Source organism: Takifugu rubripes, chromosome 16, assembly GCF_901000725.2.
Source record: "Takifugu rubripes chromosome 16, fTakRub1.2, whole genome shotgun sequence".
NCBI classification, from domain to species: Eukaryota; Metazoa; Chordata; class Actinopteri; order Tetraodontiformes; family Tetraodontidae; genus Takifugu; species Takifugu rubripes.
Genome location: NC_042300.1, coordinates 2,816,875 through 2,837,837, shown reverse-complemented (window position 1 = coordinate 2,837,837; position 20,963 = coordinate 2,816,875). Strand labels below are relative to the sequence as shown.

General features: G+C 45.0%; 4 protein-coding genes across 13 annotated transcripts; all 4 read right to left on the bottom strand.

The window, feature by feature from the left end:
- Positions 1 to 3,145: 3,145 nt before the first annotated feature.
- LOC115252956 (serine/threonine-protein kinase pim-2-like) lies at positions 3,146 to 4,859 on the bottom strand. Of its 2 annotated transcripts, XM_029849603.1 has the most exons (7): positions 4,718 to 4,859; positions 4,547 to 4,641; positions 4,413 to 4,460; positions 4,095 to 4,299; positions 3,809 to 3,989; positions 3,539 to 3,727; positions 3,146 to 3,421 (listed from the first exon to the last, which is right to left on the bottom strand). In XM_029849603.1, the coding sequence occupies exons 4-7, from the start codon at positions 4,218 to 4,220 to the stop codon at positions 3,294 to 3,296; spliced, it is 624 nt and encodes a 207-aa protein (XP_029705463.1). In that variant the 5' UTR covers positions 4,221 to 4,299; positions 4,413 to 4,460; positions 4,547 to 4,641; positions 4,718 to 4,859; the 3' UTR covers positions 3,146 to 3,293. The 2 variants fall into 2 exon arrangements, with proteins under 2 accessions (XP_029705463.1, XP_029705462.1); XM_029849602.1 differs by lacking the exons at positions 4,547 to 4,641; positions 4,718 to 4,859 and having other exon boundaries at positions 3,809 to 4,299; positions 4,413 to 4,517.
- A 1,380-nt stretch (positions 4,860 to 6,239) lies between these two features.
- Positions 6,240 to 8,561, bottom strand: LOC115252959 (serine/threonine-protein kinase pim-2-like). Of its 4 annotated transcripts, none has more exons than XR_003891253.1 (7): positions 8,206 to 8,561; positions 7,814 to 8,107; positions 7,641 to 7,735; positions 7,507 to 7,554; positions 7,189 to 7,393; positions 6,903 to 7,083; positions 6,240 to 6,821 (listed from the first exon to the last, which is right to left on the bottom strand). XR_003891253.1 is itself a non-coding variant. In XM_029849614.1 (7 exons), the coding sequence occupies exons 4-7, from the start codon at positions 7,312 to 7,314 to the stop codon at positions 6,388 to 6,390; spliced, it is 624 nt and encodes a 207-aa protein (XP_029705474.1). In that variant the 5' UTR covers positions 7,315 to 7,554; positions 7,641 to 7,735; positions 7,814 to 8,107; positions 8,206 to 8,561; the 3' UTR covers positions 6,240 to 6,387. The 4 variants fall into 4 exon arrangements, 3 of the variants coding, with proteins under 3 accessions (XP_029705474.1, XP_029705473.1, XP_029705475.1); XM_029849614.1 differs by having other exon boundaries at positions 6,240 to 6,515; positions 6,633 to 6,821; positions 7,189 to 7,554; XM_029849613.1 differs by lacking the exons at positions 7,814 to 8,107; positions 8,206 to 8,561 and having other exon boundaries at positions 6,240 to 6,515; positions 6,633 to 6,821; positions 7,641 to 7,801.
- A 772-nt stretch (positions 8,562 to 9,333) lies between these two features.
- LOC115252958 (serine/threonine-protein kinase pim-2-like) lies at positions 9,334 to 13,613 on the bottom strand. Of its 6 annotated transcripts, XR_003891252.1 has the most exons (8): positions 11,303 to 11,542; positions 10,911 to 11,204; positions 10,738 to 10,832; positions 10,604 to 10,651; positions 10,286 to 10,490; positions 10,000 to 10,180; positions 9,730 to 9,918; positions 9,334 to 9,612 (listed from the first exon to the last, which is right to left on the bottom strand). XR_003891252.1 is itself a non-coding variant. In XM_029849608.1 (7 exons), the coding sequence occupies exons 4-7, from the start codon at positions 10,409 to 10,411 to the stop codon at positions 9,485 to 9,487; spliced, it is 624 nt and encodes a 207-aa protein (XP_029705468.1). In that variant the 5' UTR covers positions 10,412 to 10,490; positions 10,604 to 10,651; positions 10,738 to 10,832; positions 10,911 to 11,542; the 3' UTR covers positions 9,334 to 9,484. The 6 variants fall into 6 exon arrangements, 5 of the variants coding, with proteins under 5 accessions (XP_029705468.1, XP_029705470.1, XP_029705471.1 ...); XM_029849608.1 differs by having other exon boundaries at positions 10,911 to 11,542; XM_029849610.1 differs by having other exon boundaries at positions 10,738 to 10,797; positions 10,911 to 11,542.
- A 1,993-nt stretch (positions 13,614 to 15,606) lies between these two features.
- LOC101072966 (tumor necrosis factor alpha-induced protein 2-like) lies at positions 15,607 to 20,882 on the bottom strand. Its single transcript, XM_029849580.1, has 13 exons — positions 20,772 to 20,882; positions 19,832 to 19,894; positions 19,313 to 19,743; positions 19,015 to 19,226; positions 18,816 to 18,930; positions 18,584 to 18,706; positions 18,391 to 18,485; positions 18,224 to 18,316; positions 18,009 to 18,135; positions 17,711 to 17,836; positions 17,500 to 17,649; positions 17,278 to 17,402; positions 15,607 to 15,962 (listed from the first exon to the last, which is right to left on the bottom strand). The coding sequence occupies exons 2-13, from the start codon at positions 19,875 to 19,877 to the stop codon at positions 15,758 to 15,760; spliced, it is 1,848 nt and encodes a 615-aa protein (XP_029705440.1). The 5' UTR covers positions 19,878 to 19,894; positions 20,772 to 20,882; the 3' UTR covers positions 15,607 to 15,757.
- Positions 20,883 to 20,963: the final 81 nt, after the last annotated feature.

The following is a 20,963-nucleotide window of genomic DNA, read 5'->3' as shown; positions in this document are numbered from 1 at the left end:
ACATGGGTAACATTTATTGAGTAACCTCTAAAAGCATTCACCCAGCCCCAATCCCACCTCATGGTCCCCATGTTGGCCCATCTGGGCTGGGTGTATAATAAAAATTGTTACCTAGAAACAAAGCAGAGAGATTTTCTTGTGAGACATAGGAGAATAGTGTGTTTATTTAGGCAATAGTGATAAATGGTTACATATCATTATAAGGTTCACATTTCCTGAAAATTACAGTAAAATAGAGGGACATCAGCTGTCAACGGAACCACGGGTGGCTCAACATCTGTTCCAGGGTAATACGCTGATCCGGGTTCAATAGGAAACAGCTCTTCAAAAACTTCTTACAATCTGAGGAGGGTAGACAGAGAGAAAAGTGACCTTTAGCACGAAAGCTGCTTTCATTAATTACAAGTTCAGACAATTGCAAAATATTAATAAAGAAAGGAAGCAGTAGCATCTCTTTACCTTCAGACACTTTTAACTAACCCTAACCCTAACCCATTATGGTCTGTGTGAGGAAATTTTCACAGTGCCGCATCCCTGTTGTGAGTAGTTCCAGGAGGGTGCAGCCGAGTTGCCAGACGGTGGTCGGGCCAGCTTCATAGATTCCCCTGTAGTTAAACTCTGGGGGACTAAAGCAAAAGGTTCCTGTGAGAAAAGAAAAAGGTTTTGAATTAAATTGTCCAAATCAGACGTCAGCATGAGTTCAGCCGTACCGGAGTAGCTGCAATATCCCGGCGTCACAAACCAGCCACAACCAAAGTCACTGATGCGCACTCGAGGAATGTGCCAAGCATCATAGAATTGGATGAGAATGTTTTCTGGTTTTAGATCGTGGTGGAAAACGGCTGCCTTATGGATTTGAATTGCAGCTTCCACCAGCTGCCTCATGAATCCCTGATGGACAGAAAGAAGAGTTAAAGAACATCCAAAGATATTATCAGACTGAGCTCTGCAGCGGTGGGAGGCGGTCCACCCTAACACGATAGCCAGCATTATTACCTTAGCCAGGCCTTCGTCTATTTGGCCATTGTTGTAGTCAAACAGGTTCATGCAGTTCTCTGGCCTCTCCATGATCAGTAGGACTTCATCATCCATTAGTCCATGCTTATGGGGAGACGACTGCATTTCCCCCTACAGAGTCCCCTGCTGTCATCGCCATTAGTACCATCTCCATTGGGACGCAGCGTCGCTCACCGTTTATCACCTGAGGAGAGGAACACAACATGCTCGTCTGTGGTTTACTGCTGGTCATCAATGAAAAAGGAACAGCTCCACACTAAGCTCAACAGCTGATGGTAGGATCAAAGTTAGCCTTACCACTGGCTGGTACTTGACCAAGTCTTTATCGATGTGCTTGATTGCCACCTGTAAGAAAAAAATCATGTGTCAAGGAGATCAGTGATGATTATATGTGTATGTGTGTTTGGTGTGATTCAAATAAAAATACTTACTGGAAATAAATCGTCCCTTATATAACCGCAATACACCGTTCCAAAACCTCCTTCTCCCAGCTGTGAAACTTCGATGTAGTGTTTCTCATATTCTTCTGCAAATACAGATTTACTACAGCTGTTGTGCACACAAACACACACAGACACACACACACCCTCCACAATAAGCTCACCTCTGCTGATGGGCACCAAGACATGCTTGGGCTTTGCTGTGATTGATGGCCACAGCTCAGGAAAAGAGAACACATTGTGGGGAACCGTCACTGGTTCAGGCTTCTGTCTCTTCCTGGGTGCTTCTGGGTATGACTGGGCCTTTCTTTTTCTGCCCCGGTTTGACACCTCCTTCGGTCCCACTCGAGGAGTGGGTTTGCTGCGAACCTTTCGCCTGCACTCAGAGCTGACCTTCCTCTTTTTGCACACCGGCCTACCGTCCTCCCCTCTGCTGGTGGTTGGACTGGTGCTGTTCTCTGATTGTGAGGTAAAACCAGTCTGCTTTAAACTTTTGTATAAATGAATCAGACCAGCATGAAAAACATGGATTTGGCTTCTCTGATGGTGTAGTCACCTGATTTTGACGATTCCTCACGTTTGCGTTCATGTGAAGAGATGCCCATTTCTGCTCTGTACGACAGCTCAACAGCCAATGTTGCACATTTGTTTGTTGTTAGTATATTGAGCAGGGAAGCTTTGACTATACCTTTGTCTTTCAAGATTCTTTAATCCATCTTGACTTTGATGTCTTCATGTATGTCTTTCGGCTTTGGTATTTCTTTAATGTTTTGACTCTGAACAAAGTCTATATGCTTTGATCCCAGCCATCGTTGTGTTTTGCGTGTCTATTCAAGGTAGTTTTCTGTGTCAACTGGACCGTTTTTTTTGTCTTTTGAAGATGTTTCGCCTTGTATCCAGAAGGGTTCTTCAGTTCTGAACTCGCTGGGTACAAAATATAGCCCTTTTGCGAGATTGTGAGGATTAAATGCTGAAACTCTGATGGTGGAGCTTCTTACCGCTGAAACTTCACATGTAATTCTTTAGATGAATACAAAAGGGGGGAGCAGAAAAACTACACAGGAAATAACATCACTTGTCTACTTAGTGAGGAGAGGAGAGGAAAGAAGAGGAGAGGAGAGGTTCCATAACAGGGAGCTTACTGGTTGCTAAATGCTCGGCCCCCCATTCTACCTCTAGAGACTCTAGGAACCACAAGTAGACCAGCATTCTGAGAGCGGAGCGGTCTATCCGAGACGGAAGGGGGCGAAGAAACAGCTTATAAAGAGGAGGTGGAGGGAGACGGAATAGAGACGTTACCCAATTACACAGGAGGAAGACTTGTCGGGAAGATGCGGATGACACCCACCAGAGTTCAAAATAAAACAGGACGTGATGAAGACGGGGACAAAAACCTGTACAGGAGACACTAAACTCTGGTCCTGACAAATGCTCCTCAGGTACCCGAATTAACAACATACAGTTAGAAAAGCCTGAATTTTTTTTCTCAGTGTTTAGAATGAATAATGACCTCTTATTAAAAGTTACACTAAATAAATGTCTGTCAAGGCCACCTGGGTTTCTTTTGGATCAGAGCCTCAGACTTGTTTTTTTCAGCAGTTCGACAGCAACACATGGGTAACATTTATTGAGTAACCTCTAGAAGCATTCACCCAGCCCCAAGCCCACCACATGGTCCCCATGTTGGCCCATCTGGGATGGGTGTATAATTAAAATAGTTACCTAGAAACAAAGCAGAGACCAGACACCAGTCATTTTCTCAGGTATTGTGAGATGTAGGAAAATAGTGTGTTTATTCAGACAGTAGTGATAAATGGTTACATATCATTATAAGGTTCACATTTCCAGAAAATTAAAGTAAAATAGAGGGACATCAGCGGTCAATGGAACCACGGGTGGCACCACATCTGTCCCAGGGTAAGACGCTGATCCGGATTGACTAGCAAACAGTTCATCAAAAACTTCTTAGGAAGGTAGACGGAGAGAAAAGTGACTGTTAGCACGAATGCTGCATTTGTTAATTACAAGTTCAGACAATTGCAAAATATTAGTAAAGAAAAGAAGCAGTAGCATCTCTTTACCTTCAGTCACTTTCAACTCCATTATGGCGTACATGAGGAAATGTTCACAGTGCTGCATCCCTCTTATAAACAAGTCAGTATTTTCACTGAGTAGTTGGAGGAGGATGCAGCCAAGTTGCCAGACGGTGGTCGGGCCAGCTTCATAGATTCCCCGGTGTTTAAACTCTGGAGGCCTAAAGCAATAGGTTCCTGTGAGAAAAGAAAAAGGTTTTGAATTAAATTGTCCACTGAAAAGCTCCAAATCAGACGTCAGCATGAGTTCAGCCGTACCGGAGTAGCTGCAATATCCCGGCGTCACAAACCAGCCACAACCAAAGTCACTGATGCGCACTCGAGGAATGTGCCAAGCATCATAGAATTGGATGAGAATGTTTTCTGGTTTTAGATCGTGGTGGAAAACGGCTGCCTTATGGATTTGAATTGCAGCTTCCACCAGCTGCCTCATGAATTCCTGATGGACAGAAAGAAGAGTTAAAGAACATCCAAAGGTATTATCAGACTGAGCTCTGCAGCGGTGGGAGGCGGTCCACCCTAACACGATAGCCAGCATTATTACCTTAGCCAGGCCTTCGTCTATTTGGCCATTGTTGTAGTCGAACAGGTTCATGCAGTTCTCTGGCCTCTCCATGATCAGTAGGACTTCATCATCCATTAGTCCATGCTTATGGGGAGACGACTGCATTTCCCCCTACAGAGTCCCCTGCTGTCATCGCCATTAGTACCATCTCCATTGGGACGCAGCGTCGCTCACCGTTTATCACCTGAGGAGAGGAACACAACATGCTCGTCTGTGGTTTACTGCTGGTCATCAATGAAAAAGGAACAGCTCCACACTAAGCTCAACAGCTGATGGTAGGATCAAAGTTAGCCTTACCACTGGCTGGTACTTGACCAAGTCTTTATCGATGTGCTTGATTGCCACCTGTAAGAAAAAAATCATGTGTCAAGGAGATCAGTGATGATTATATGTGTATGTGTGTTTGGTGTGATTCAAATAAAAATACTTACTGGAAATAAATCGTCCCTTATATAACCGCAATACACCGTTCCAAAACCTCCTTCTCCCAGCTGTGAAACTTTGATGTCGTGTTTCTCATATTCTTCTGCAAATACAGATTTACTACAGCTGTAGTGCACACAAACACAAACACACACATACACCCTCCACAATAAGCTCACCTCTGCTGATGGGCACCAAGACATGCTTGGGCTTTGCTGTGATTGATGGCCACAGCTCAGGAAAAGAGAACACATTGTGGGGAACCGTCACTGATTCAGTCTTCTGTCTCTTCCTGGGTGCTTCTGGGTATGACTGGGCCTTTCTTTTTCTGCCCCGATTTGACACCTCGTTCGGTCCCACTCGAGGTGTGGGTTTGCTGCGAACCTTTCGCCTGCACTCAGAGCTGACCTTCCTCTTTTTGCACACCGGCCTACCGTCCTCCCCTCTGCTGGTGGTTGGACTGGCTGCTGTTCTCTGATTGTGAGGTAAAACCAGTCTGCTTTAAACTTTTGTATAAATGAATCAGACCAGCATGAAAAACATGGATTTGGCTTCTCTGATGGTGTAGTCACCTGATTTTGACTGATTCCTCACAGTTTGCGTTCACGTGAAGAGATGCCCATTTCTGCTCTGTACGACAGCTCAACAGCCAATGTTGCACAGTTGTTTATTGTTAGTATATTGAGCAGGGAAGCTTTGACTATACCTTTGTCTTTCAAGATTCTTTAATCCATCTTGACTTTGATTTCTTCATGTATGTCTTTCGGCTTTGGTATTTCTTTAATGTTTTGACTCTGAACAAAGTCTATATGCTTTGATCCCAGCCATCGTTGTGTTTTGCGTGTCTATTCAAGGTAGTTTTCTGTGTCAACTGGACCGTTTTTTTTGTCTTTTGAAGATGTTTCGCCTTGTATCCAGAAGGCTTCTTCAGTTCTGAACTCGCTGGGTACAAAATATAGCCCTTTTGCGAGATTGTGAGGATTAAATGCTGAAACTCTGATGGTGGAGCTTCTTACCGCTGAAACTTCACATGTAATTCTTTAGATGAATACAAAAGGGGGGAGCAGAAAAACTACACAGGAAATAACATCACTTGTCTACTTAGTGAGGAGAGGAGAGGAAAGAGGAGAGGAGAGGTTCCATAACAGGGAGCTTACTGGTTGCTAAATGCTCGGCCCCCCATTCTACCTCTAGAGACTCTAGGAACCACAAGTAGACCAGCATTCTGAGAGCGGAGCGGTCTATCCGAGACGGAAGGGCGAAGAAACAGCTAATAAAGAGGAGGTGGAGGGAGACGGAATAGAGACGTTACCCAATTACACAGGAGGAAGACTTGTCGGGAAGATGCGGATGACACCCACCAGAGTTCAAAATAAAACAGGACGTGATGAAGACGGGGACAAAAACCTGTACAGGAGACACTAAACTCTGGTCCTGACAAATGCTCCTCAGGTACCCGAATTAACAACATACAGTTAGAAAAGCCTGAATTTTTTTTCTCAGTGTTTAGAATGAATAATGACCTCTTATTAAAAGTTACACTAAATAAATGTCTGTCAAGGCCACCTGGGTTTCTTTTGGATCAGAGCCTCAGACTTGTTTTTTTCAGCAGTTCGACAGCAACACATGGGTAACATTTATTGAGTAACCTCTAGAAGCATTCACCCAGCCCCAAGCCCACCACATGGTCCCCATGTTGGCCCATCTGGGATGGGTGTATAATTAAAATAGTTACCTAGAAACAAAGCAGAGACCAGACACCAGTCATTTTCTCAGGTATTGTGAGATGTAGGAAAATAGTGTGTTTATTCAGACAGTAGTGATAAATGGTTACATATCATTATAAGGTTCACATTTCCAGAAAATTAAAGTAAAATAGAGGGACATCAGCGGTCAATGGAACCACGGGTGGCACCACATCTGTCCCAGGGTAAGACGCTGATCCGGATTGACTAGCAAACAGTTCATCAAAAACTTCTTAGGAAGGTAGACGGAGAGAAAAGTGACTGTTAGCACGAATGCTGCATTTGTTAATTACAAGTTCAGACAATTGCAAAATATTAATAAAGAAAAGAAGCAGTAGCATCTCTTTACCTTCAGTCACTTTCAACTCCATTATGGCGTACATGAGGAAATGTTCACAGTGCTGCATCCCTCTTATAAACAAGTCAGTATTTTCACTGAGTAGTTGGAGGAGGATGCAGCCAAGTTGCCAGACGGTGGTCGGGCCAGCTTCATAGATTCCCCGGTGTTTAAACTCTGGAGGCCTAAAGCAATAGGTTCCTGTGAGAAAAGAAAAAGGTTTTGAATTAAATTGTCCACTGAAAAGCTCCAAATCAGACGTCAGCATGAGTTCAGCCGTACCGGAGTAGCTGCAATATCCCGGCGTCACAAACCAGCCACAACCAAAGTCACTGATGCGCACTCGAGGAATGTGCCAAGCATCATAGAATTGGATGAGAATGTTTTCTGGTTTTAGATCGTGGTGGAAAACGGCTGCCTTATGGATTTGAATTGCAGCTTCCACCAGCTGCCTCATGAATTCCTGATGGACAGAAAGAAGAGTTAAAGAACATCCAAAGGTATTATCAGACTGAGCTCTGCAGCGGTGGGAGGCGGTCCACCCTAACACGATAGCCAGCATTATTACCTTAGCTAGGCCTTCGTCTATTTGGCCATTGTTGTAGTCGAACAGGTTCATGCAGTTCTCTGGCCTCTCCATGATCAGTAGGACTTCATCATCCATTAGTCCATGCTTATGGGGAGACGACTGCATTTCCCCCTACAGAGTCCCCTGCTGTCATCGCCATTAGTACCATCTCCATTGGGACGCAGCGTCGCTCACCGTTTATCACCTGAGGAGAGGAACACAACATGCTCGTCTGTGGTTTACTGCTGGTCATCAATGAAAAAGGAACAGCTCCACACTAAGCTCAACAGCTGATGGTAGGATCAAAGTTAGCCTTACCACTGGCTGGTACTTGACCAAGTCTTTATCGATGTGCTTGATTGCCACCTGTAAGAAAAAAATCATGTGTCAAGGAGATCAGTGATGATTATATGTGTATGTGTGTTTGGTGTGATTCAAATAAAAATACTTACTGGAAATAAATCGTCCCTTATATAACCGCAATACACCGTTCCAAAACCTCCTTCTCCCAGCTGTGAAACTTCGATGTAGTGTTTCTCATATTCTTCTGCAAATACAGATTTACTACAGCTGTTGTGCACACAAACACACACAGACACACACACACCCTCCACAATAAGCTCACCTCTGCTGATGGGCACCAAGACATGCTTGGGCTTTGCTGTGATTCATGGCCACAGCTCAGGAAAAGAGAACACATTGTGGGGAACCGTCACTGGTTCAGGCTTCTGTCTCTTCCTGGGTGCTTCTGGGTATGACTGGGCCTTTCTTTTTCTGCCCCGGTTTGACACCTCCTTCGGTCCCACTCGAGGAGTGGGTTTGCTGCGAACCTTTCGCCTGCACTCAGAGCTGACCTTCCTCTTTTTGCACACCGGCCTACCGTCCTCCCCTCTGCTGGTGGTTGGACTGGTGCTGTTCTCTGATTGTGAGGTAAAACCAGTCTGCTTTAAACTTTTGTATAAATGAATCAGACCAGCATGAAAAACATGGATTTGGCTTCTCTGATGGTGTAGTCACCTGATTTTGACGATTCCTCACGTTTGCGTTCATGTGAAGAGATGCCCATTTCTGCTCTGTACGACAGCTCAACAGCCAATGTTGCACATTTGTTTGTTGTTAGTATATTGAGCAGGGAAGCTTTGACTATACCTTTGTCTTTCAAGATTCTTTAATCCATCTTGACTTTGATGTCTTCATGTATGTCTTTCGGCTTTGGTATTTCTTTAATGTTTTGACTCTGAACAAAGTCTATATGCTTTGATCCCAGCCATCGTTGTGTTTTGCGTGTCTATTCAAGGTAGTTTTCTGTGTCAACTGGACCGTTTTTTTTCTTTTTTGAAGATGTTTCGCCTTGTATCCAGAAGGGTTCTTCAGTTCTGAACTCGCTGGGTACAAAATATAGCCCTTTTGCGAGATTGTGAGGATTAAATGCTGAAACTCTGATGGTGGAGCTTCTTACCGCTGAAACTTCACATGTAATTCTTTAGATGAATACAAAAGGGGGGGAGCAGAAAAACTACACAGGAAATAACATCACTTGTCTACTTAGTGAGGAGAGGAGAGGAAAGAAGAGGAGAGGAGAGGTTCCATAACAGGGAGCTTACTGGTTGCTAAATGCTCGGCCCCCCATTCTACCTCTAGAGACTCTAGGAACCACAAGTAGACCAGCATTCTGAGAGCGGAGCGGTCTATCCGAGACGGAAGGGCGAAGAAACAGCTAATAAAGAGGAGGTGGAGGGAGACGGAATAGAGACGTTACCCAATTACACAGGAGGAAGACTTGTCGGGAAGATGCGGATGACACCCACCAGAGTTCAAAATAAAACAGGACGTGATGAAGACGGGGACAAAAACCTGTACAGGAGACACTAAACTCTGGTCCTGACAAATGCTCCTCTGGTACCCGAATTAACAACATACAGTTAGAAAAGCCTGAATTTTTTTTCTTAGTGTTTAGAATGAATAATGACCTCTTATTAAAAGTTACACTAAATAAATGTCTGTCAAGGCCACCTGGGTTTCTTTTGGATCAGAGCCTCAGACTTGTTTTTTTCAGCAGTTCGACACCAAAACATGGGTAACATTTATTGAGTAACCTCTAAAAGCATTCACCCAGCCCCAAGCCCACCACATGGTCCCCATGTTGGCCCATCTGGGATGGGTGTATAATTAAAATAGTTACCTAGAAACAAAGCAGAGACCAGACACCAGTCATTTTCTCAGGTATTGTGAGATGTAGGAAAATAGTGTGTTTATTCAGACAGTAGTGATAAATGGTTACATATCATTATAAGGTTCACATTTCCAGAAAATTAAAGTAAAATAGAGGGACATCAGCTGTCAATGGAACCACGGGTGGCACCACATCTGTCCCAGGGTAAGACGCTGATCCGGATTGACTAGCAAACAGTTCATCAAAAACTTCTTAGGAAGGTAGACGGAGAGAAAAGTGACTGTTAGCACGAATGCTGCATTTGTTAATTACAAGTTCAGACAATTGCAAAATATTAGTAAAGAAAAGAAGCAGTAGCATCTCTTTACCTTCAGTCACTTTCAACTCCATTATGGCGTACATGAGGAAATGTTCACAGTGCTGCATCCCTCTTATAAACAAGTCAGTATTTTCACTGAGTAGTTGGAGGAGGATGCAGCCAAGTTGCCAGACGGTGGTCGGGCCAGCTTCATAGATTCCCCGGTGTTTAAACTCTGGAGGCCTAAAGCAATAGGTTCCTGTGAGAAAAGAAAAAGGTTTTGAATTAAATTGTCCACTGAAAAGCTCCAAATCAGACGTCAGCATGAGTTCAGCCGTACCGGAGAAGCTGCAGTATCCCGGCGTCACAAACCAGCCACAACCAAAGTCACTGATGCGCACTCGAGGAATGTGCCAAGCATCATAGAATTGGATGAGAATGTTTTCTGGTTTTAGATCGTGGTGGAAAACGGCTGCCTTATGGATTTGAATTGCAGCTTCCACCAGCTGCCTCATGAATTCCTGATGGACAGAAAGAAGAGTTAAAGAACATCCAAAGATATTATCAGACTGAGCTCTGCAGTGGTGGGAGGCGGTCCACCCTAACACGATAGCCAGCATTATTACCTTAGCTAGGCCTTCGTCTATTTGGCCATTGTTGTAGTCGAACAGGTTCATGCAGTTCTCTGGCCTCTCCATGATCAGTAGGACTTCATCATCCATTAGTCCATGCTTATGGGGAGACGACTGCATTTCCCCCTACAGAGTCCCCTGCTGTCATCGCCATTAGTACCATCTCCATTGGGACGCAGCGTCGCTCACCGTTTATCACCTGAGGAGAGGAACACAACATGCTCGTCTGTGGTTTACTGCTGGTCATCAATGAAAAAGGAACAGCGCCACACTAAGCTCAACAGCTGATGGTAGGATCAAAGTTAGCCTTACCACTGGCTGGTACTTGACCAAGTCTTTATCGATGTGCTTGATTGCCACCTGTAAGAAAAAAATCATGTGTCAAGGAGATCAGTGATGATTATATGTGTATGTGTGTTTGGTGTGAGTCAAATAAAAATACTTACTGGAAATAAATCGTCCCTTATATAACCGCAATACACCGTTCCAAAACCTCCTTCTCCCAGCTGTGAAACTTCGATGTAGTGTTTCTCATATTCTTCTGCAAATACAGATTTACTACAGCTGTTGTGCACACAAACACACACAGACACACACACACCCTCCACAATAAGCTCACCTCTGCTGATGGGCACCAAGACATGCTTGGGCTTTGCTGTGATTGATGGCCACAGCTCAGGAAAAGAGAACACATTGTGGGGAACCGTCACTGGTTCAGTCTTCTGTCTCTTCCTGGGTGCTTATGGGTATGACTGGACCTTTCTTTTTCTGCCCCGATTTGACACCTCCTTCGGTCCCACTCGAGTAGTGGGTTTGCTACAAACCGTTCGCCTGCACTCAGAGCTGACCTTCCTCTTTTTGTACACCGGCCTACCGTCCTCCCCTCTGCTGGTGGTTGGACTGGTGCTGTTCTCTGATTTTGAGGTAAAACCAGTCTGCTTTAAACTTTTGTATAAATGAATCAGACCAGCATGAAAAACATGGATTTGGCTTCTCTGATGGTGTAGTCACCTGATTTTGACGATTCCTCACGTTTGCGTTTATTGGAAGAGATGCCCATTTCTGCTCTGTACGACGGCTCAACAGCCAATGTTGCACAGTTGTTAGTATATTGAGCAGGGGAACTTTGTTGACTATGCCTTTGTCTTTCATGCCAAGATTCTTTCATCCAACTTGCCTTTGATGTCTTCATGTATGTTTTTCGAAATGGCTTTGGTATTTCTTTAATGTTTTGACTCTGAACAAAGTCTATTTGCTTTGATCCCAGCCATTGTTGTGTTTTGTGTGTCTATTCAAGGTAGTTTTCTTTGTCAACTGGACTGTTTTTCTTCTCTTTTAAAGACGTTTCACCTTCTATCCAGAAGGCTACTTCAGTTCTGAACTCGCTGGGTACAAAATATAGCCCTTTTGCAAGATTTGGATGACCAGTTTTCATTTATGGACAGAATCAGCTTGTGTTGGGAACAATGGTATTAAAAGCTGAGCTGTAATGCAACGTTATGGGGGATGTTGCTGTTCAGACATTTGTCCTGTTGTTCAAAATGAAAGAATGTGTAGCAGTACCTGCCCCCAGCTCGGCCAGACACGTGCCTCTACTTGGCAGTCTAGCCTAATAGTCTTTGGGGGAGGCTATAATAGGCTCTGCCTGCACACCACTCGCGTGTCGGTCGCTCGCCCTGAGACCTCCCTTGTTCTCACCGTGACTCTCCTTTCCTGGGTAGTTCTTTCCATTGGCCTTCTGGGTGCCGCATCGCGTTCTGGTCCCTGGCTGACAATGTCCTGCGGGTCGTTAAAGCATTTGTGATTTGTGTCACAGCAGGAAAGACATTGACCACTGGTGTGATCGCCTTTGGGTACATGCTTCTTTCCTGAGTGTTTGGACCAGACGTATGGCTGAGTCCATCTAGAGGTGAGTGCAGGAGGGTGGCTGCTTCATTGATGCTTGCTGCTCCTGATCAGGTGGCTGCCGGTGAGTGCTGCCTTTGGTGTTGTGGATTTTTGGCTACGGGACTGACGAACGTGGGCTGCCGTGTAGGGATTTGGTGCTGGCTCGCTGGCTTCCAGGCCCGTGGGCACAGAGGTGACAGCTGGATTCATCTGGTGGCCGGGGGTTCCCCATCTTGGTGGCTGCCACTCCCGCTGGACATTGACCTGGTGCGTTGGGCTCCTTGCACCTCCTCGTTGGCAGCGGGATTTATCACCGGATTGGGTGGTGCATCCCTTGGACAGCGATCGTGGGTCTCTGGTTGGGCCTGAGCCCAAACAAGCAACAGTGGTAAGGAAAAACTCCCCCTTAACAGGAAGAAACCTTGAGCATGACCAGGCTCATGTAGGGGGACCCTCCTGCTGATGACTGGCTGGGTATAGAGAGAGGAGAAGGGGGAAGACAGGTAGAGGAGAGAATAGGCATAGATCATAGAAAATACATACAGAAATAAATTATATTATGTAAAGTAAGATGCCGGTAGAGTCAAGTTGAGTGGGTCAACAGGGTCGGAGGTCAGTATGCAGCTCTGAAGGCGGCGATACCTGTAGATCAGGGGTGCCCACACTTTTTCAGCATGCGAGCTACTTTTCCATCGACCAAGTCAAGAAGATCTACCTACTATAAACTTGCAAAACATACATTTATTCATAAATATATTGAGAATTCTTTATATGATCCATATATGTTGGTGTACCTCGCATAACTACATGAATCCATAAAGTATTGCTCAATGCAAATCTGTGCATTTTTTCAGCATGCGAGCTACTTACAAAATGACCAAGTCAAAATGATCTACCCACCACAAAAATGCAAAACATCTAATTATTTTCAAATGTATTAAGGATTCTTTGTATGTACAATCTATGTGGATGTACCTTGCATAACCCAATGAGCCAATATTGCAAAACACACATAATAATTAACTAATTGGCTTAAAATCAGAGGTAATTCGCTGAATTGCTTAGCGCCGTTGTTTGCACATGAGCGGTGACCTAAAGCAGTGGTCCCCAACCTTTTTATCACCGCGGACCGGTCAGCGCTTGACAATTTTACTGCGGCCCGGGGGTGTTGAACTGCCGGATAAGTGTGCCCACAAAGACTAACAAGGCCTTTGTCTATTTGGCCATTGTTGTACTGGAACAGGTTCATGCAGTTCTCTGGCCTCTCCATGATCAGTAGGACTTCATCATCCAGGTCAGTCCATGCTAATGGTGATACGACTGCATTTTCCCCTACAGAGAAAAAAATCATGTGTCAAGGAGATCAGTGATGATTATATGTGTATGTGTGTTTGGTGTGATTCAAATAAAAATACTTACTGGAAATAAATCGTCCCTTCCATAACCGCAATACACCGTTCCAAAACCTCCTTCTCCCAGCTGTGAAACTTCTATGTAGTGTTTCTCATATTCTTCTGCAAATACAGATTTACTACAGCTGTAGTGCACACAAACACACACACACACACCCTCCACAATAAGCTCACCTCTGCTGATGGGCACCAAGACATGCTTGGGCTTTGCTGTGGTTGATGGCCACAGCTCAGGAAAATAGAACACATTGTGGGGAACCGTCACTGGTTCAGTCTTCTGTCTCTTCCTGGGTGCTTCTCGGTATGACTGGGCCTTTCTTTTTCTGCCCCGATTTGACACCTCCTTCGGTCCCACTCGAGTAGTGGGTTTGCTACAAACCGTTCGCCTGCACTCAGAGCCGACCTTCCTCTTTTTGCACACCGGCCTACCGTCCTCCCCTCTGCTGGTGGTTGGACTGGTGCTGTTCTCTGATTGTGAGGTAAAACCAGTCTGCTTTAAACTTTTGTATAAATGAATCAGACCAGCATGAAAAACATGGATTTGGCTTCTCTGATGGTGTAGTCACCTGATTTTGAGGAGTCCTCACGTTTGCGTTTATTGGAAGAGATGCCCATTTCTGCTCTGTACGACGGCTCAACAGCCAATGTTGCACAGTTGTTAGTATATTGAGCAGGGGAACTTTGTTGACTATACCTTTGTCTTTCATGCCAAGATTCTTTCATCCATCTTGACTTTGATGTCTTCACGTATGTCTTTCAAAATGGCTTTGGTATTTCTTTAATGTAATGACTCTGAACAAAGTCTATATGCTTTGATCCCAGCCATCGTTGTGTTTTGCGTGTCTATTCAAGGTAGTTGACAATTTTACTGTGATCCAGGGGTGGTGAACTGCCGGATAAATGTGCCCACAAAGACTCACAAGCGCTACTCTCTCCTACTCGCTACAATAACGTATAATCATCCCTTCAAAATAAGTTACAGATACGCTACAAAGACGAATATAAAGAACATTTTATTTTCATGAACATTTTAACTCACCATAATGACAAATCAATGGGAGCCCGGCGCTTGTTTCTCTGCAACGAGACGGTCCTATCTGGGAGTGATGGGAGACAATGACACCCGAAGTGTGTTGCTTCTGCCCAGTCTACCCGCTTCACACAGAAGCGGGTAGAATGTCGGAAATGGTAACTGGGTTTTCAGTGCCGTGGTGGCGATTTCAGGGTATTCTGCCATGACTTTAATCCAGAATTCTGGACCACCAGGTCCGATGCTCTCAGTGCGTTCACATTTACTGATGTGGTGGCCCTTCTTCTGCTCATTGTGTTCCTGTTTTTTTTTTCTTTCAAAATACTCCAGGGGCTTGTCTTTTAAACTAGGGTGCTGGGTCTCCAAGTGGCGAAGTAATTTTGAAAGCTTCATTGCCTCATTAGTGAGCTGTTCGCCGCAAATTACACAGTGTGGGCTTGGTATGCGGGAATCACCTACCGGGTTAAATCCATATTTTCAGTAGAACTCATGATATTGTCTGTTAAAAGCTTTCTTTTTCTAAGAAGGCTCTTCTCCTGTCTCTTGATTGGGGCTTTTCTTTTTTGAAATTTTTTTTTTAAAGATGTCTGTTTCTTACTCATTTTGCTCGCTTGTGGGTTGGATTTTGGCGCTTAAGACGTAACTAAGAAGAATCCGGTCATTTCCCAAAATGTTTTTCAAAATAAAAGATCATTCAGACTCAGCTAATGCATAAAACGGAAATATTTAATTATTTCTTGTGGGCCCGGCACCAATTGATCCACGGACCGGTAACGGTCCGCGGCCCGGTGGTTGGGGACCACTGCAGTAGAGTTCCCGACCACCAGGGGGTAAATCAACCCACAAGAAACTCCACAATTGTGTATTAATATCACTTATTTGATTAAAACATACAATAAAATACCAAATCTTGTCAAATAAAAAGAAAGAAACATATCCAATTACACTGTATTTGGTATAAGTGATCTTTATTCGGTATAGATTGCACATTAATTACAGAGGAATAAGGCTGTAGATCGTTTGGTTTTTGATCAACTACAGTAGATATGGAGCCTGCAACTAGCTTTCTAAATAAACAGCGATGGGACAGTTTAAAATAAAATAGTTAAATAAATAAAATGTGGCAAACATGTCAATTCAGGAATGCAAAGAAATTCTTGTCTTGAGTTTGATTTGATTTATCTTATTGATCCATGTGACTTTGACCTTGGAGAAAAATGGAGGCCTATGGTGTCTGTGGACATCCTGGTGCCGATTTTCCTCCATGCTCTGCCTGATGGAGCGAATGTCAGCTGCTGATAGGCTGTTTTTTAGGGACAGCAGGGCCGCCATGTGTGCATCGCTGAAAAGTATAAGCTCTGCTTTAGCTCAACTCATCGTAAAAGTCAATCCATCCATCCATCCATCCATCCTCTACCGCTTATCCGGGGTCGGGTCGCGGGGGCAGCAGCCTAAGGAGAGAAGCCCAGACTTCCCTCTCCCCAGCTACTTCTTCCAGCTCCTCCGGATCCCCAGGCGTTCCCAGACCAGTCAAGAGACATATTCTCTCCAACGTGTCCTGGGTTTTCCCGGGGGTCTCCTACAGGAGGGACATGCCCTGAACACCTTACCCAGGAGGCGTCCAGGGGGCATCCTAACTAGATGCCCAAGTCACCTCATCTGGCTCCTCTCAACGCGGAGGAGCAGCGGCTCTACTCCGAGCTCCTCCCGGATGGCAGAGCTTCTCACCCTATCTCTAAGGGAGAGCCCAGCCACCCTACGGAGGAAGCTCATTTCGGCCGCTTGTACCCGTGATCTTGTTCTTTCGGTCATTACCCAAAGCTCATGACCATAGGTGAGGGTAGGAACGAAGATTGACCGGTAAATCGAGAGCTTCGCCTTTCGGCTCAGCCTTTCGATTTTTACAAATAAAGAAAGAAACAATAACCAACAAGACAAAGAATAAAGGATAGGAGTCCACCCCTGGAGGGACTAGGGCACTATGGGAACAATTGTGGGTTCGGTACCTTGCTCAAGGGTACCTCGACAGTGCTCTGAAGATGTTGATACCTTTCATGTTTTGCCTGCACTGGGGCTAGAACCGAGACCCCTCCGCTTCTCAGCCCAGTTCCCAACAGGGTGAGCTACCACTTCTCTGAAATAAGCTATAAACAGGAATAAAATGGGGATCATATAGATGGGTTCTATATATAGGTTCTAGATGAACAAGGAAAGAACAAGGAAAGCAAATGAAATCTTAACATGTTCCCAAAATGTGGGACAACCTGTGAACTGGGAGAGGTTTTTATTTTACTCAGACAGCTCCTGAAAGAAGACAAACACAAGCTGGGTGGCTACTCTACTGTCAATGGTGTGTTTAAACATGACACCACCCAGTGGTTTTCTGTTCTCTGTACATCTGAACCCCACCTGCAGTCACCACAGAGACCAGGTGTAGGGTTGCAACAGCAGCTAGGTTTCAGCGTTTCCATATGAAACACAGAACAACCATTTTCAGGTCTGAGAGGACACAGAGTGACCAATGGCAGGAGGTTCCTGATGCACAAACGTCACCGTCTGAACCACCATGCAGTCTATATATTTATTCTATCAGTGTGTTGTCCTTTCTTCTGTACCAGCGTCCATTAACCTCCGCCAGTTCTGACTGTCTCACATACCTGAGGTCAGGGAATGCTCGGGCCAGGTTGACCATCTCCAGCTGAACACTTGCAGGGTCCTGCAGGCGCAGAATCTCAGCCAGGCAGAGCAGCAACTCGCCGAGCCACAGAGACTCGCTGCATCCCTAAGGACACAGATGTCCAGCAAAACTTTAGCTTTAAAACATCACCACCAAGGAAACACTTACTAAAGCGTGAAAATAAAGAGTGAGCAAGTATCACCTCATCAGCGAAGAAGCGATTGATCTTTCGGGTATCTTCAATCATACGCTGAGCGCCGCCCACCTGCTGCTCTTTGCTCTTTGGCCCAGTCTTCATTATTGTCTTCACATAGCAAAGAACCAGATCCTGATGAAGGACTGACAGCAGGGACTGGAGACAAGCAAAAAGTCGGTCACTAGGTAATAAACAGTCCTGTGAAAAGAAGTCTCACCTGTCTACAGGCTGGTTGCAGGTCTGTCAGGTCGGTCAGCTCCTGGTTCAGACAGTCCAGCACAGAATCCACGACAGGAAGTGACCCGTCCATCCAGATGGGCTTCCAGAGGTGACGGAACAACATCTGCAGCAGCAAACATGGAGAAGTGCTCATTGTTAATGCTGACTGACTGAAGGATCTCTGCCTGGAATCAATAGGAGAAAGGAGGACTCTGTGTGTGTGTGTGTGTGTGGGAGGGGGGGGGGATGGGCACTGCTCAGAGGTATCACCAGCACACCCAGAAATTGTACTGTACCTTCATCTGGGCATGGATGGGATATGTTAAGCACCCAAACCCACAATCCCACAGTGCGGCCAATGTGTTCAAGCACTGACGTTGCTGTTGCTCTGACACACTTCCTATTTGAACCGTGACGTAATCCCTGAGGACAGAAATCCAGTTAGCACCAGAGCTGTATCTGTCCTTGGCCTTAGCTGAGTGAACGCTCTACAGCTGCGAGGGGTGTTTACCTGAGCTGCTGCTCACAGACTAGGTGAGCTTTAATCACTGAACGGACGTTTCTGGGGTTTAGCTTCACAAATGCCTCCAAGCACAGTCGATAGCTACAGGAAGATACCAAAAGCACCACAATACATAAGTCTTCTCCACCTTTGTGTGTTCAGTGGGCGTGGCCTACCTGTCGAGGAAAGCCTTCAGGTGAGTCGTGATGCTGTCTGCTCTCCGCTGATCTCTAATCACACAGGTGAACTCAGCTAAGGTGCTGTCAATCATCTAGAAACATCGTCACACAAGCATTACACCTGCTGCACATCTCTACCACTTGCTGAGCTGTGAAAGTCCTGCTCATGACAATTCAGGTGTGTGCTGACCTGTATCACATTTATAGCCAGTGGACTGAAGTAATATTGGTCAATGAGCTCAGGTATAGCACCATTCAGCCAGCTCTCCTCCTCTTTTTTAAGAGCAGTGTTCAGCCACAATTTGACTTTGTCCTGAAATGTTTTGTGATGAAAACCGATATTTTCATAGATATTCCTGTGAAAACTTAAAACAGCATTTATGTGGATCCATCTTCCAGGGGAAATGTAAAAACAAAAAGACCTGTTTGTGGACTAGGTACTGGTTCTCCAGCTGATTCAGCTTATCCTGCTGCAGCAGAGAGCCCAGACAGGCTGTGTTGATCCTTCCATCCAAATCTTCATGTTTCAGGATTTCACTGCAGGAAACAAAGCAGCACCAACACAGTGAAATGTGACTGTATGTGCTGATCGTATGCCGCTCATTGTTCTGAAGTACTCACTCCGGATAGTAGCGGTTGGTCCAGAACAGCAGGTACATGCAGTCATCTGGATCTGGTCCAGAGGCAGCCAGTCTGCTCAACCTAGCGGAGAAGCTGCAGTGGTACAGTCTGGCATAAAGGTTCAAGATGTCCATGTGAGGAGGATAACAGTCCTTCACCACCCGTACCACTGTCAGCAAGTCCTCCTTCACGCGCTTCCCCAGAGAGCACACCTGCACAGGTGTATCAGCCATCAGACACCTGCGAAGGTAAGTCCTAGAACTGCAGGGGTACACACACCAGATACCCATGGACTCACCTCCCTCTTTAGATGTGATGAGAGTCTGTTGGGTCCACCTTCGTCCTCCTCTGTGGCCTTCAACAGTCGGGCCTCCACCATGTTGCGCAGCAGAGTGTTGTGAGTACTGAGACACCTCTGGGGACGCCACATTGGGACCCGGTTCCCTGGACACTCCTTCCAGCGCTGGTCCTGTTCCTCCTGCTGCTGGATGGAGACCATAGCACTCCTCAGGATGTCCAGTTTGCTCAAGGAGGATGAAGAGAAGGTGCTGTGGACAGCCATCCATATCTGCAGTCTAAGAGTCTCAAAGTCTCTGAGCAGCTGGTCCTCCTCTTCCTCACTGCAGAAGTCCTGAGTGAAGAGCTGCTCCTCCCTCATTATCAGCTTCTTGCTCACTTCCGCGAGCTGGTCCTGCTGTTGAGGAACCTCTTTGTGGTCTACCTCATTCTCTATGAGGAGAACAATCAGTGAGTGTCATCTGATCTTCTGTCCCTTCTGCTCTGACTGGCTCTGACTGGATGTTCTTTTGGTTCTCACCTGTCTGTTTTAAGTTCTCTCTTCTGAAGTTCTTCCACATTTTCATTTTCTCCTCAACAGGTTCTACACACAACAAAGATAAAAGAACTCCCCCAGTTATAAGTGAACACTTTTTTAATGTAAGTGAAGGCTTCACCTATCTTGGATTTACCTCCAAATTAATAAAGTTGTTAAGGCAAGCTATGACTTGATGATGAAAGATATAAAAGATGCACTTGTAAAAACATTGTCAATATCAATGAGTGGCCGGATCAACATATTTAAGATGACTATCTTGTCCAAATTTTTGTATGTATTTCAGTCACTCCTACTACCCAGTGCCCTTATCTAAATAAATTAATACAGATGCAGGAACAAGAGAAATTTATTTTGTCACACACTCTCTTCCAGCATGGGTTTATAATGAACAAGCATCATCATGTAAGATGCCATTAAGCCTATATTTGTACTCAGCAGATTTTAAGAATAAAAACATCAACTCCCTTTCTTAAAAACACAATTGAAGTATGGTTTAAGGCTCACAGATGTATTGTTGATACACCCCCTCACTGCATTTCTCATTTTTCACCTATTTGGCATAATGCAGGTTTGTTCCTGTTTGCCATAATGGCGGTTTTCAGGTTTGGGCCAACAAGGGGCTGCAAAAGATTGGAGACCTGTAATTTAAGTCTCCAGGCTACACTCGAGTCTCTGCCTGGATTGTGTTAGGTGTAAGAATTTTATTGTTTATTTTATTATAGTTTTTTGTGTGTGCCATTATTATTGTTGTCTGTACATGCGGTGAGATCAACTAGCGTGCCAATGTTATATAATCTTATTGAAAATGAATGAAAACATTATTCATAAACAGTTTCTAAACACTTTTACCAGCAGGTTGATTCAAGTCCCTAAGACATTTATACAGTATATACATTTATACTGGACAGATGCGTGCGATTACCTTGGTCAGGTTACACCGATGTGAAGTCGATCAGTTCAGAATCTCCAGTCGGTTTAAGCAACACCACCACAGACAGGAGAAACTTTCTGCTCCTCTTCCTGTCCTAGGAATGAGGTCCGTCCTGCGACAGTACTTGTAATGTAGAGGTAAACTGACCTGGTCTGTGTGTATAGCGCCTCTCTGAGGACAACA